A 14444-nucleotide genomic window follows, 5' to 3' on the forward strand; every position below is an offset into this window, starting at 1 on the left:
CAGTGACCTGAATTGGATTGACTCTATGTGGAGTTTGCATGCCTTTCCTGCATGTGTGTGAATGTGCATGTTCAGTCACATCACGTTTGAATGTTAAGAGTAAAGAGCAAAGGGCTACTGTACCACCCAAAGGATGAATTATGCCTTGTAGCCAGTTTTTGCTAGGCCATGTGCAGCTCTGCTTAACTCTTCAATAATGAAAATGAGATTGAAAAATGAATGGATGAATGGGTTTAGAAAAGAGATAGATGTCTATGTTAAATAAGTATAATGTTCATGTATGTTTTAAAATTTTCATTAAGTTTGTAAATTGATACAAAAACTGCAAATTCCTTCATATTTTGTTCACTTAAAAATAATTTTATCACCATGATTAAATGATCACTCTGATATCAAAGAGACTTTTTGGAAACACCCATAAAAGTGTTCAGTTCAGCACTGTGTTTAAATTACAGAGACATCAATCCTGAGCATGTCTTTAACTGTTCTTTAAAGATTAGACATACTATACATTTGAGAAATTCCTTAGTGTACTATTAATTGTTGTTTCTCTGTGAAGGAGCAGTGATTCCTCAGGAGGGCAGACCTTGATGAGTAAAACCATTCCGGATAACTGGGACAAATCAGCCACCCCTGAATATGGATACAAGGTACAGTATTTAAGCTTTCATTCAATAACCAATACTAGAAAATCTTTAAATAGTAATTGCTGCACCTCCATTAATCTATCTTTAATGTATTTAACATGAAGACACAGTGGTGAGCACTGCCATCTCACAGTTTTAATTTCTAGTCCCGTAACTGTCTTTGTGGAATTTGTATTTTTTTTGTATTCTTCACTGATTTTGTTGCAGTACCTCAGGTTCTTCCCTTATCCCAAAGTGTCTGTGTGTTACATTAGTTGGTATGTAAGAGGGTGGCATCTTGACAGGTACTGGATTCTCTCCTGCTCCTAAGATAGGGTTCATCTTCCACTAAGCTTGAAATGGAACGATCAAGCTCAGAAAACAGAGGAAGGATCATTCTAACTCAACTTGTTTTAAAACCCTTGTTAATAAAGTAAATGAAAATTTCAGAGACAAAGCGAAAAGTCATACATATTGGACCGATTTTTTTTTTATTTTTGCCATGTTGTATTATTCATTGTTTATTATTTAATCTTCATATTAATCTATTTACCCATTTTCTAAAATTGCTTATTTCAGTTCAGTGTTGTGTATGGAGATGATTTTGGCAGCATTCAGGTGAAAAGCAGGAACAGTCTTCAGTCAGGATGCCACTCCACTGCAGGGCATTTTACAAACTAGTCTCAAATAAGTCTTACGCACATCTTTGGGATTGAGGAGAAAAACCCAAGTACCTGAGAAAATTCCAGATGGAATAAAAGACAATGAGCAAACCTCACACAGACAGTGACAGGGTCCAGATAAGAATTTAGATCCCTTGGGATGTGAGGCAGCAGCGTTAACTCTAATGCTGTATTGCATCACAATTCTCCAAAAGGCTACTGTATACCATGTGCTTTTCAGATCCCTTTTCTTTTTTAATAGTTTAAAGTCAAGGGCATCATGTTTAGATACAATTTATCTATTTTTTTTCCATCTTTCATTTTCAGCTTGTTCAACTTGCTCTAGAATCTGAGGAGTTTAAGCAAGTTTTAGGCCATTTTCAGCGGACTATGCCAAATGCAACTGTGTCGAAAATTAGCAGGATCCAAAACCAAGACCTCTGGGAAATGTTCCAAATGTGAGTGAAGTTTACCATTTGTATTTGGAAATAATATGTTGAATATTACGCAAGTCAGAACAGAGTTCAAGAATGACTGGCTTCATAACAGTGCAGCTTGAGAACCGACAAATACTGTAAGTGGCACATTTCAATAAATTTTTCTTGGTCTTTTTTCTTAAAGAAAAGAATATCAGAAGAGCAACATAGATAGATATGTATTTCATTAGACAATGATTTACAGTCTATATTGTGTACCATATCTTTCATAATATTTTGCCAATGCCACCTCTTAGTTGCACTGCCTATGTGAAGCCTGCACATTCTCCCTACATCTACAGTATATGGGTTCTCTCTTGGTAATCCAGTTTCCTTCATATCAGATTAGATTAATTAATTATTATGAACCCTATTAAGGGAGAGTGTACTTGTGAGTACATGTATTCAGAAACTGACTGGAACTCTATAAATGCAGCTGTCATGTTAGCAGAAGAACTTGTGCCAATTATGCTGACTTCTGACTTCAGCAAAATATATAGTATTTGGGGCAATAAATTCCAATGTAAGCTTCACAATAAAACAATTCAGAAGGTATTGTAAAAACAATGTATACCTATCACTGCCTACTTGACAACATCCAATTCTAGCAAATACATGTATATGCAACTCCAAAATCATTATGAGTAAGGTCACACACGAGTATGACAAATAAATCAGTCGTCAGTTGTAACAGGAGACCACTTTTCTCTGTGTGCCGCTTGATTTCCCATTCTGTTTGGTGAGGATTCAGTAACTTAAAGGGTCTTTACAGACCTGTCATCCATGTTGATTTTCAACACAGAAACATGAAAAATGGTTGCATAAACAGAGGAGTATTATTTGGGGAGTGTGCAACCTTCCATAAACTTCTGATTTGAGTGTTCAAATACAGGTCACATTCAAGACGCACATGTCTGTATTTGACTTAATGTACAACTGAACTTCATGAAAATGTTTTCCATGGATAGCGTTGGGGAAAAAATCCCAATCCCGGCTCTACTTCAGCACTCATACATAAAAATGATCTTCTGACTCCAGCAATACTGAAGTATAAGAAATTTATTTAACAAAGACGCCTTTGGCACACCCCTTGCATGTTGCATCACAATCACGGTTGTGCTAACAATTCTGTATAGTGTATGAATATACAAAAGCAAATTTAGCTTCTTCTTCGGCTGCTCCTGTTAGGGGTCGCCACAGCGGATTGTCTTCTTCCATATCTTTTTGTCCTCTGCATCTTGTTCTGTTACACCCATCACCTGCCATGTCCTCTCTCACCATATCCATAAACCTTCTCTTAGGCCTTCTTCTTTTCCTCTTGCCTGGCAGTTCTATCCTTATCATCCTTCTCCCAATATACCCAGCATCTCTAATTTGCACGTCCAAACCAAGACCTTCCCTTTCACTCTTGCTGATACCCGTCTGTCACAAATTACTCCTGACACTCTTCTCCACCCATTCCACCCTGCCTGCACTCTCTTTTTCACCTCTCTTCCACAATCCCCGTTACTCTGTATTGTTGATCCCAAGTATTTAAACTCATCCACCTTCGCCAACTCTACTCCTTGCATTCTCACCATTCCACTGAACTCCCACTCATTTACACTACAAACCTTCATTCTTCTCCTCTCTAGAACATATCTCCACCTCTCCAGGGTCTCCCCAACCTGCTCCCTACTATCGCTACAGATCACAATGTCATCAGCAAACAGCATAGTCCATGGGAACTCCTGTCTAATCTTGTCTGTCAATAGCATATTCAGCATAAAGCTGATAACATCTACCTTAATAAAATGAAAGAGTCTGTGTGTCTATCCGTTTGCTATGTCTCTGTCACTCCAACATATGGCACATCATAAACATTTGTAGTAATAAAATGTATTTCATTTTTCATTCCAACAGATGACACATCTCAAACACTAACACTGATTTCACAAATCCCATACCAAATGGCACATAATGTACAGTAGATAATTGTATTGCTTTTTCATTCCAACAGATGATGAACCACAAACATTTGTAGTAATGCATTTTATTAAACAAATGTTTGTGATGTGCCACCTGTTAGAATGACAAATGCAATGCAACTTATTACTACATGTATTTCAAATTACATTCCAATATATGGTGCAGTGCATATGTTAACGTTGAGGTCTATGTTGATTACTTAGATTTCAACTCATCTTAGATGGGTAGCATAGCTAGTGTTAATCTAACACAAGCAGGTCCATATATAGGACATTAGATCATTCTGTATTAGGTTACATAGAGAGACACCTGATGCCTCATTGTGGAGGTCTAAGGATCAGTCTACTAGATTTCATCCTATTTAAAGCAGTTAGACAAAACGCAAAAGAAATGAAAAGCTTAATAGATTACATGTGAAGCATAAAGGATTTCAACTACAATTATGATGGAGAAGAAAGGTGAACGCATCTGGACAAGGTCATGAAATGTACAAAAATTCAGACCAACAATCTGCTTTTACTCTCTTGCTCTGAGTTAATTTCAGAATCCTCACGGTCTGCACTTAGCAACCTCTGACTGAGCATGTAGGTTTATGAAACCCATCCACATCAATCTTCATTTCACGTGCACTGTGATAACTTCTAAATTCAGTAAGTGTTCACACATCAACAACTTTTATAACACCGACATAGAAACTACTCTGAAATTATAGTCAAGCGGCTACCAAACAAAGTAGACAAAAATCTGAGACTGACGTACTCTAAAATGGGCACACTAAGAAAACAATAGTCAAGCTTTGCTGGATTCAGGACAGAATATGGTGAGCCACAATAAGCCATGTTTATAATCATACAGAGCAGTTGTTGAGGTCAGTGAGCTCTTGCTCTGTATAATCACTGATAGTAGGGATGGGTGGATCACTACTAAAGTATCGATGCTTCTGATCCTGACCTTTCAATTTCAACATCAATGTTCACATTAAAAGTATCAATATTACACATTTTTAATAATATGCACGTTTATTTGAAATGATTTTTAAAAAATAACTTGCCATTAGTTTTGTCTTCAGCAAGTGACATGCATGTCCAGCTAGGTTGAGGTCAGTTGATTGACTTGGCCACTGAAGAATATATCATAATTTTGCATTGAAAGGCACTTGGGTTGTTTTTGCAGTATGTTTTGGCTCATTGTCCATCTGAATTGTGAAGCCAAGTCCTATTAGTTTTGTAGCATTTGGCTGAATCTGAGCAGACAGTATAACCGTGTACACTTCAGAATTGATCCTGCTACTCCTGCCAGCAGTCATACCATCAATAAACACGAGTGACTGACTTCTATTCATAGCCATGCATGATCACGAGCCATTTCTTGTCTTCTCCATACTCTTCTCTTTCCATCATTCTGGTATATAATGATCTTAGTTTCCTTGGTCCAAAGAAAACAGATCCAGAAGTGGACAGGCTTTTAAAATATGTTTTCTAGCAAAGTCTAATCTGTCCTTCCTGTGATTGCGGTTTACAAGCAGTTTGTAGTAAACCCTCTGTCTTTACTTTCATGAAGTCTTCTCTTGATTGTTGTCTTTGGCAATGATAGGTCTACCTCCCAGAGAGTGGTCTTGGTTTGGCTAAATGTTGTGAAGCGGTTCTTCTTCACCAAGGACAGAATTCTGTGATCATCCAGCACAGTTTGTCTTCTGTGGTTTTCCAGATCTTTTGGTGTTGCTGAGTTCACCAGTGTGTTCCTTCTCTTTAAGAATCTACCAGATGGTTGATTTGACCACTCCTGGTGTTTCTGTCATCTATCTGAAGGATTTGTTTTGTGTTCTCTGCCTAATGATGGCTTGTTTTTACTTGCATGGACAGTTCATTTGACTTCATATTGAGAGTTCACAGTGACAGATTCCAAATGAAAATTCCACACTTGGAATCAACTCCAGACTTTCTACCTGCTCCATTGTTAATGGAATAATGAGGGAACAGCTTGTCAGTCAATTGTCCAAATACTTTTGAGCCCCTGAAAATTGGAGTATCATGTATAAAAATGGCTAATTCTTGACTGGCTCATACTATATTTCTGTTAAACCCCTTAAATTATTGCTGTAATTATTTATTTTAAATACATTGTGGTGGCGTACAGAGCCAAAATTAGGAATTAAATTGTGTCACTGTCCAAATACTTGGACCTAACTGTAGTCATACAGTATGTTTTTCCAGAAGATTATCCATTCTTGCAAGATGACACTCTGGCTGTGTCATTATTGGTATTGGTATGGGCTATACTGGCCTCAGTATCACCAGCATTCATCAAGAACACAGGGGCACAGTTGGAAACTTGTTAAGGGTAAATTTTGCACAAACATTAGGATGTTTGTCTTTACAAAGAGAACCATAGACACTTGGAATAAGCTACTAAATATCATGACAGACAGTAAGAGTTTAGGGACTTTCAAAAATAGACGATGTTTTTTTTAGAAGAATGAAGTGGATAGGACTGGTGAGCTTTGTTGGGCTGAATGGCCCGTTCTCTTCTAGATTGTTCGAATGTTTTTGGCCGAGCGGTGTCAGGCTTGCACTCCAAGTCTGCATACAAGCTTGTGACTGCCATTTTTTACTTTAAAATATTTTAATTTTCTTTTATACAATAACTTAAAATCCACACTTAACTGGATTCTACTTACATAAAAAGTCAATGGTGTTGAGTAGCGATTGAGAACAGTAGTATATTACATGAGTCACCTTGTGTTCCAGGTTTGGCTTAACGTCTCGCGTTTTAACGAGTGGTTCTCAACTTTTCTGTACAGCTTTACTTTTCATGCTAATTTGTATTTTCATTCCCATATTAAAAAAGCACATCTCGCATTTGGGGAATGTACATACTTTTTTTTCCTGCAGATTAGCCTTAAGAGTGATAAAAATGTTAAGTGTTGCCGTCTCTTACGACAGGCTACTCGTTATTGTTGGCTTAAATCGAAAATGAGCGCGCATTTGTGTAAACTAAAAACTGGAGAACTCTGCGTTGTTCAAATAGGTCTTATCTAGTTTTTGTTTTTTTAAGCTTACCGCAAACTTGTTCAAATTCATTTTCACTTTATTCCATTTTCAACAAAAAGAAATGGGAAGGATCCGCAGGCGGTTTGCAAGCAAGTTATAAGCCACCCATTCATGTTGTTGCTTTGCTGCTGTCTTCAGCATGGAGCGAGTGAGAAAAACAGACCAAAGAAACAGCAAGAATAGGGATAAAGTCAAAGGCGTCCTAATAACAAAGGGAGAACATCTGACTTACCAACATTTAAGCATCAACCAGCTATGTAAGCGTAAAACATTAAATAAATAGTGGAACCCTTCCCGTGCTGAAATATAAATATGCAAAAATGTGCTGAATATTAAACTTGCAAATTTTGAGCTGCTATAATTTGATATTAAGTTCAGAATTGTATGTAAATATTTACACGCTTCTGATTCCTTATAATAAACGTTTACCAAATTTCTTTGATTTTAGCACCCCGAGTCTCAATAGCACTAGCCGACGTAAACAGATGGAGAGTAAAAGGTTGACTACAGATGTTTACAATTTAAAGTTCCGTTGTTTTTCTGCATCATTCTTTTTATGATCCACATTTTGTTATTTAAATCGGAAGATCCCTGGTGACATAATAGTACCGTACCGTCAGACCATGTGCTTGTTGTAACACTATAATTTAAAGAATTTACTGTCTTAATCTTCTTTATTTATTTATCTGGTTTGTACAATGCTATATACTGTATATTCTGCCATTCTTTATTTATTCTGTAAGTGCCTTGAGCATGGGAAAGGCGCTATATAAATAAAATGCATTATTATTATTATTAGCCTGAAATTCTAGTTAAATAACTACAATACTCATGAAGCCAAGCAAGGATGGAGTCCTTTCTTGAACGTATACGATTGGTGTTGGAAAAAAAGTTAAAAAAAAAAAGAAAAAAAGAATTGAATTCTCATCCTAAGTGTGGTGGTACTGTATACTTTTATAAAGCCCAACCCGTGAAGTACAAGTAAAAGTACATGTATTTTTCTGGATTAAACATACATTTGTTTAATTTAAACTACTATTTTTAATTCAATTTTATATGATCCAGTGCAATGGCCCATGGCAGCTGGTAGCCCACCAGGACAAATCCTGCCACTCTGGATGTCAAATCTGTCCTGATTTGAGTAGGCCCTGTGACGGACTGGCCTGCTTTGCACCCACTTCTGCTAACATAGGCACTGATACCATTGTGTCATCATGACCTGGACAGAAAGTCTATTGTTTTCAGCGTGTGTGTCCATCCTGTGTCCAGGGCCAACACCACCATTAAGATGAATTAGACATTCACCTAGGGCGCAGATCATAATGGAGGAAAAACCCAGCTGCAACAGGTTAACTACCAAACAGTCAGTTGGCGCACTAATTAGCTAGGCCTAGGAGGTAAAATAACCTAGCACTGGTACTACCTGTGTCTTGTGCCCAATACTTGCTGGCATAGGCTCTAGCTACCATGTAACTCAGCTCTGGATAAGAGGGTTAGGAAAATGGAGAGATGGATCAATGAATATTCATTTCTAACAGTCTGTGAGAACTGTAGAATTGTCATCCATCCAACTCTTCTATCCACCCTATAGTATATTAAATATTTCTAGGTAGACCTCCTCAGAGCTTTTCCTGTATGAAAACTGCCTTAAATGCTTTTTAATTAAAATTTACCATATTTTGTATCTTGCTTGAACTTTATAAAAATCACTTAAAAATATTATAAGAAATGACATTGCATGCACTTTCAATTTATTTATTTTTTTTTATAGACAAAAGGAACAGATGAAAAAAAAGAGCGGAGATAAGTATGTCGATGAACGGCTTTTATTTCATGGAACTGAAAAATCACTTGTGAATGCCATCTGCCACCAAAACTTTGATTGGAGAATTTGTGGTGTTCATGGCACTTCTTATGGAAAAGGTAAGGACTGATCTCAGGAAGATAAATGAAAACATTTTCATAAAATATATACTGTACTTATACATTAATTAGAAAGTATTTTGAGGAATTTGTTTTGTTCTGGGGGCGGTACAGTGGCGCAGTGGGTAGTGCTGCTGCCTTGCAGTTAGGAGACTCGAGTTCACTTCCCGGGTCCTCTCTGCGTGGAGTTTGCATGTTCTCCCCGTGTCTGCATGGGTTTCTTCCCACAGTCCAAAGGTATGAAGGTTAGGTGCATTGGCAATCCTAAATTGTCCCTGGTGTGTGTGTGTGTGTGTGTGTGCCCTGCCTGGGGTTTGTTTCCTGCCTTGCACCCTGTGTTGGCTGAGATTGGCTCCAGCACACCCCCGTGACCCTGTGTTAGGATATAGCGGGTTGGATAATGGATGGATGTTTTGTTCTGTAAGTAATTCATGTCTTTTTTAAATGCTACTATATTTACAGAGATTTAGACAGGTAGAAAAAAAAATTCACTTAGTAGCCATTATAGTAGGTACACCTATACAGCACTGGGTAAGTACCCCTTTGCCATCAGAACAGTTTTTCAAGTCATGAATTTAACAGATGATGTAATCATTCTTTCAAAGAATATGGTCCACCTCATCCCAAATGTGCTCTGTTAGATTGATATCTGGGAACAGTGATGGTTTTGGAGTAACTGTCATGTTTACGAAACAAATGTGAATCTATGCATGCATCATGACATGGTGCATCATCCTGCTGGAAGTTTGGAAAACAGCAGAGTGTAGCAGTAAAGTGGTAAACATTGTTGGTGACAATGCCGAGGTGCACCGTGGCAATCAAAAAATAATCAATTGCTATTAAGAAGCCTAAATTGTAGTAAGTATACACTCCCCACAGCAACACACTACAACCACCACCCCTGACACAACATAATGTGGATCTATAAAATCTGCAAGTTTCAGACCAAACAACATTTTTTCAGTTTTCACTTAGTCCAGGTTTGGTGTTCATAACCTCTGTAGCCTCACTTTTCTGTTCTTTTCTGAAACGAATGGTTTGGTTTTGTAGCCCAGCTATGTCAATGTCCAATACATTGTGCATTCAGATGTGCTTCACATTGTAAAGAGCTGCCATTTAAGTATTTGTGGCCTTTCCTTTACCTTGAATAAACCTCTTTATTTTCCTCTGACCACTCTCGTCAACAGGGTGTTTTTGCCATTAGAATTGCCTCCCCTTTTTCTTTCTATTTATCAAACCATTTTCTCTAAACTCTAGAAACTGTACTGCTTGAAAACTCTAAAAGGTTTCTGAGATGTTGTAAAGAACACCTCTGGTGCTAACACATCAAAGTCACGCAGATCATGCATCTTGTGCATTTTAATACTGTATTTGTTCATACAATCTCTTGACCATGTCTGCATACAGTATGCAGAGTTGCAGCCACTTAACTGGTTCAATGTAGGCTATCTGCAAGATGAAGCAGGTATACCTAATAAAGTGGCCAGTGATGGCATGTGGATTTTATGCACACTGGTAAATTGCTAAAGCAAAACTTTTTTTTGTTTTGTTTATTTATGTGCACAGCTGCCACCCACAAATACAAATGGCACACAGTTGGCAGGTAATCCACACTAAGCAGGACCCTTGCATGTAGTGTGCATTTTTATTTCATTCTTACCTGACTGCTTTAAGAACATCATCAAAATTAAACATTGAAACCCATTTGCATGTACAGCATATTGCCATTGTTCAAACTATAAAATATAGCAGAGAAGGAAGTTGCAATAGGGAGGACCCAAAACAAGTGCAGGCACAAAGATTACAATTCCCATCAGGCAGCATGAGTGCTACAGGGACTGATGGGAAAGCTCTTTTATTAGCATGCACAAATTTTTCTACCAACCAAAGTAGGATCTCATGTAATGTACAGAGTTTTCTTTTTAACTAATTTGCATCACAGTTTCATCAGCTGGATTACAGCGTTCATCTAAGAGTAAGTCTTTTTTCTGAGAAATTTACAAGTTTGGTGTGGCAAGGTGTAAGGTGTTGCCAAAAAACCATGACCCATTTCTTTCCATCACACACACACACAGAAATAAAAACTCCAAAATACCCTTTTTAGCAAGTTTTGCAGTTGTAAAATCGCATGCAAAACCAAGTTTAGTATCAATTTCAACAACCTGTATAAAAAATGGAAACTCTGCTGTTTTGTTCGCCACTACCTGTTAGTTTATGATTTTAAATTTTACATATCCAGCGGTGGGAGATGTGTGTTGTGCTGGCTAAACATGAAGGGAAGAATTTCATTGCACAGTGTATATGTTATAATAACTCAGAAATGAACTGATGACACTACCTATTTTATCAAGGCAAAGTCTTTCATTTTTGAAGAAGCCAGTGCTATCATACCCTTGCTTAACGTTACTAAGTGTGTTGGAGATAAGCCACGATAGAAGAGTATGAAATGCAAATTTTTAGTGCTTGACAAGTTGCTGTTCAGAATATTTTTGGAAAGAGAATATCGGAGGACAGCATTAGTTACCTTTTACTATCACTTACTGACAGAAATTTGTTTAAACCATTTACTAGTTATACATTTATGATTTAATGCCAATAGAAAGTCATAAGTTTTAGCAATTTTAATCAACATTGAATTACGTAACTTTGATTCATCTTTATAATATTATCAGACGCCACCTCTGTTGTAATACAGAGACCTGCAGTGAGGTCTGCAAACCCTAATCCCCCCTGGACCACCTACTGTAAATACTTTATGCATTCCTGGGATTCAATTACTTAACTAGCCCTCCAGTGTACTAATGTGGGTGTGAACATCTACTTGTGAAACCACACTAAGCCAACAAGTGCAGTACAATGAATTAGCGTTCATGATTCTAATCCAGCAAGGAGTTGACAACTACTTGAATCCAATTATACACTGTAATATCAAGGGGAATGCTTTGCTTTTCACACTGTCCCTGACCCTTAATTTGTTCCATATATGAGAACATAAACTTCAAACCATAGTAATGTATAGGGCTTTCACCTGGACAACACTATCAACAATAGTATGCCCACCAGGCTGCTGGATCTTTAGCCACTAATGTACATCATTACCTATAGTGTTGTTCCACCAAAGACCCCACTATGCACAGACTATCTGTTAAACTTATGTGCTTGTGCTTCTGCTTACCATACTCAAGGATTTTAAGCCATTGCATGCCCACTAGGCAGATCGGACTTCAGCCTCTAAAGCGCACCCTTGTTCATATAGCGCTCTTTAACCCAAGATTACACTATTGTGATGATGGTTGTCATCTTTTCCTTCTGATAATGGCATAAGCTACTGTCAGTCTGTCTCTGTAGAATCTCTGGAACTAAGAAACGTGCCGCTTAAAGAGAGAAAGATCATTTAAAATTGCTGCATGTACAAGAGGCAAGGTTGTATACTGTAAGTAGTATGTCTGTCTATGCTTCTGCTTATGGTATTGCACTTAGATTATATTGAGTAGAAGAGCACATTGCCTTCACTGTTATTTTGCCTATGGTTTCTCTCATTATTAACTCCCGCCTGGTCAGTAGAGGTGACAAAAGACATTCTCAAAAGAGTCTGGGCGTAGTATATGCTTTTGTTAAAAAGAAGTGTGTCCTAAAAAGTGACCTTGGAAATTTTAAACTCTATTTTAGGTATTTCTTCTAAATCATGTTACAGAGCCCTGCTAGTCTGACAGTGCTTTAAGAGAGATTAAGCCTAAAACTAGTTAAGCTCCAAATTTAAATTATAACAGTTGTTCGAGCAGTAGAATAAAATAGACAGGCTCATTTGCATCTATCACATGAAATCAGGGACCATGGATAGGATCCAGAAGAATAAAAGGCAACACCAAATGAGCATCTCAATGCAGTAGTGTAAACAGACCTTATTAATCTTGCCAACTGTCACATTCTGCCTGTTCTTAAGGCCCTTTGGTGTTACTCACATTATTTTTACACTCTGTTTTATGAAAGTCTGATTTTCTTTTGTTGCTAATTTGTAATATTTTCACACAGTGATTCTGTCACCTGTATCCGCATTGTAATGTTGTTAGTGCCGTTTTACATAACAATGGAGTTTAGATACATTACTCATTTGAACTTTTAAATATAAAAGGAAACGCTTTTTGCATACTAATAAAATTAAAACCAATTTGGTATTTCCATCTCATAGACTTTTTGGCCATTTTGTACTACATTGTACAAATGTTTCTCCAACATTACTATTGAAAGTCAAACAAGTTCAAGTTCAAAGTTTATTGTCATGTGCACAGTAAGGAAACATGTTTCCCTGTACAATGAAATTTTTTCTTTGCTGTCCACACCAAATGACAAAACCAACAGATAAAGATAAACATAAATAATAAGTAGCAGATAGATAATAAGTAACAGAGGCAGCATAAAGTATAAAAACAGAATCGAAATATAAAGTATAATGTGCAGGTAGGCGTGTGATGGACAAGTCAAATACAGTTGTGTGAGGTAGATAGAATGAGGTGAACCACGGTTATAAACTCCAGTCAGTTATTTAGGAGTCTAATGGCCCTGGGAAAGAAAGAGTTCTTTAGCCTGGAAGTCCTGCATCTCATACTTCTATATCTCCTGCCTGAGGGTCGAAGTGTGAACAGTTTGTGTTGGGGGTGGGTGGGGTCCCTGTCCCTGAGTATCGAGGCAGTTCTCCTGCGGACTCTGCAGTTGTAGATGCTCTGCAGAGAGGGCAGTGGGGTCCTGGTGATCTTCTCAGCAGTCTTTACCACTCTCTGCAGGCGTTTGCGGTCCATAGCAATAGTGTTGCATGGTGATGCAGCTGGTCAAGATGTTCTCAACAATGTAGCTGTAAAAGTTGCCGAGGATCTTAGTTGACATACCAGACTTCCTCAGCCTCCTCAGGAAGTACAGCCGCTGTTAAGCCCTCTTGACCAGCTGTGTGGTGTTAAGTGTCCAAGTGAGGTCCTCACTGATGTAGATGTCCAGGTATTTAATGCTGTTCACCCTCTCCACTTCAAGCCCTCAGATGAACAGTGGCCAGTGAGGTCTCCTCTCCTTCCTCATGTCCACTATAAACTCTTGGACGTTTGCTGCAGTTTGTCTGAAAAACCCTTGAAACGTTTTCCACAAATACACAAACTTTATGTGAAGACATTCAGTGTTGTCATGGACAAATTCTTATGGGAAATGAAATCTGTCTCTAGTCCAATAGTTTCAAACACAGCTATTGAAAACACAGTAGATACATTTAATGTCCTTCCTGGTCAAGAATACATAGGCTGTTTCATAATGTTTTTTCAGTCTTCGGTTTGAAGCTTTACCTGATCTCATTTGATCCAACTCTCTGTACTGCTATTTCTTGTTTTTATTTGCCCAATTCATCACTTTACAAACTTTTATACTCCTGCCATTTATTCTGCCTTCGGCTGAGCATTCTTTCACTTTGCATCCAAGAAGTGAGAAATGGATATCTAAGGTACAGGCCGAGACATGGTCAAGCAGCCGGGAGTGGGTAACCAAATGAGAACATACAACAGCATAAAGGACAAAGCAAAAATACTGCTGAAAACAAGCAAAGAAATGACTAAAAATAAAACGGCAAGGCAAAAAATAAATTATGAAAGTAATCAAGAAGTACAACTATAGAAGTATTCCAAAACAAGCAGGGTTAGGCCCAAATCTAAAAATTTCAGTTGAAAATATGGCCAAGGTCAGCCTACTAAAGGCGAGTAAGCC

The 14444-nt window shown here is 37.8% G+C and overlaps 1 protein-coding gene across 3 annotated transcripts in view; it reads left to right on the forward strand.

The window, feature by feature from the left end:
* The window catches only part of LOC114654650 (protein mono-ADP-ribosyltransferase PARP12-like), a 41155-nt gene that overhangs the window by 22196 nt on the left and 4515 nt on the right, over window positions 1-14444 (forward strand). Inside the window, exons 9-11 of one of the 3 annotated variants that reach the window (XM_028805314.2) lie at window positions 560-650; window positions 1616-1746; window positions 8554-8705. In XM_028805314.2, coding sequence (XP_028661147.1) covers window positions 560-650; window positions 1616-1746; window positions 8554-8705 — 374 coding nt within the window. The remainder of the gene's footprint in view (window positions 1-559; window positions 651-1615; window positions 1747-8553; window positions 8706-14444) is intronic. The other 2 variants (XM_051929454.1, XM_028805323.2) reach the window with 2 other exon arrangements.

Source organism: Erpetoichthys calabaricus, chromosome 1 (assembly GCF_900747795.2).
Source record: "Erpetoichthys calabaricus chromosome 1, fErpCal1.3, whole genome shotgun sequence".
NCBI lineage: Eukaryota > Metazoa > Chordata > Cladistia > Polypteriformes > Polypteridae > Erpetoichthys > Erpetoichthys calabaricus.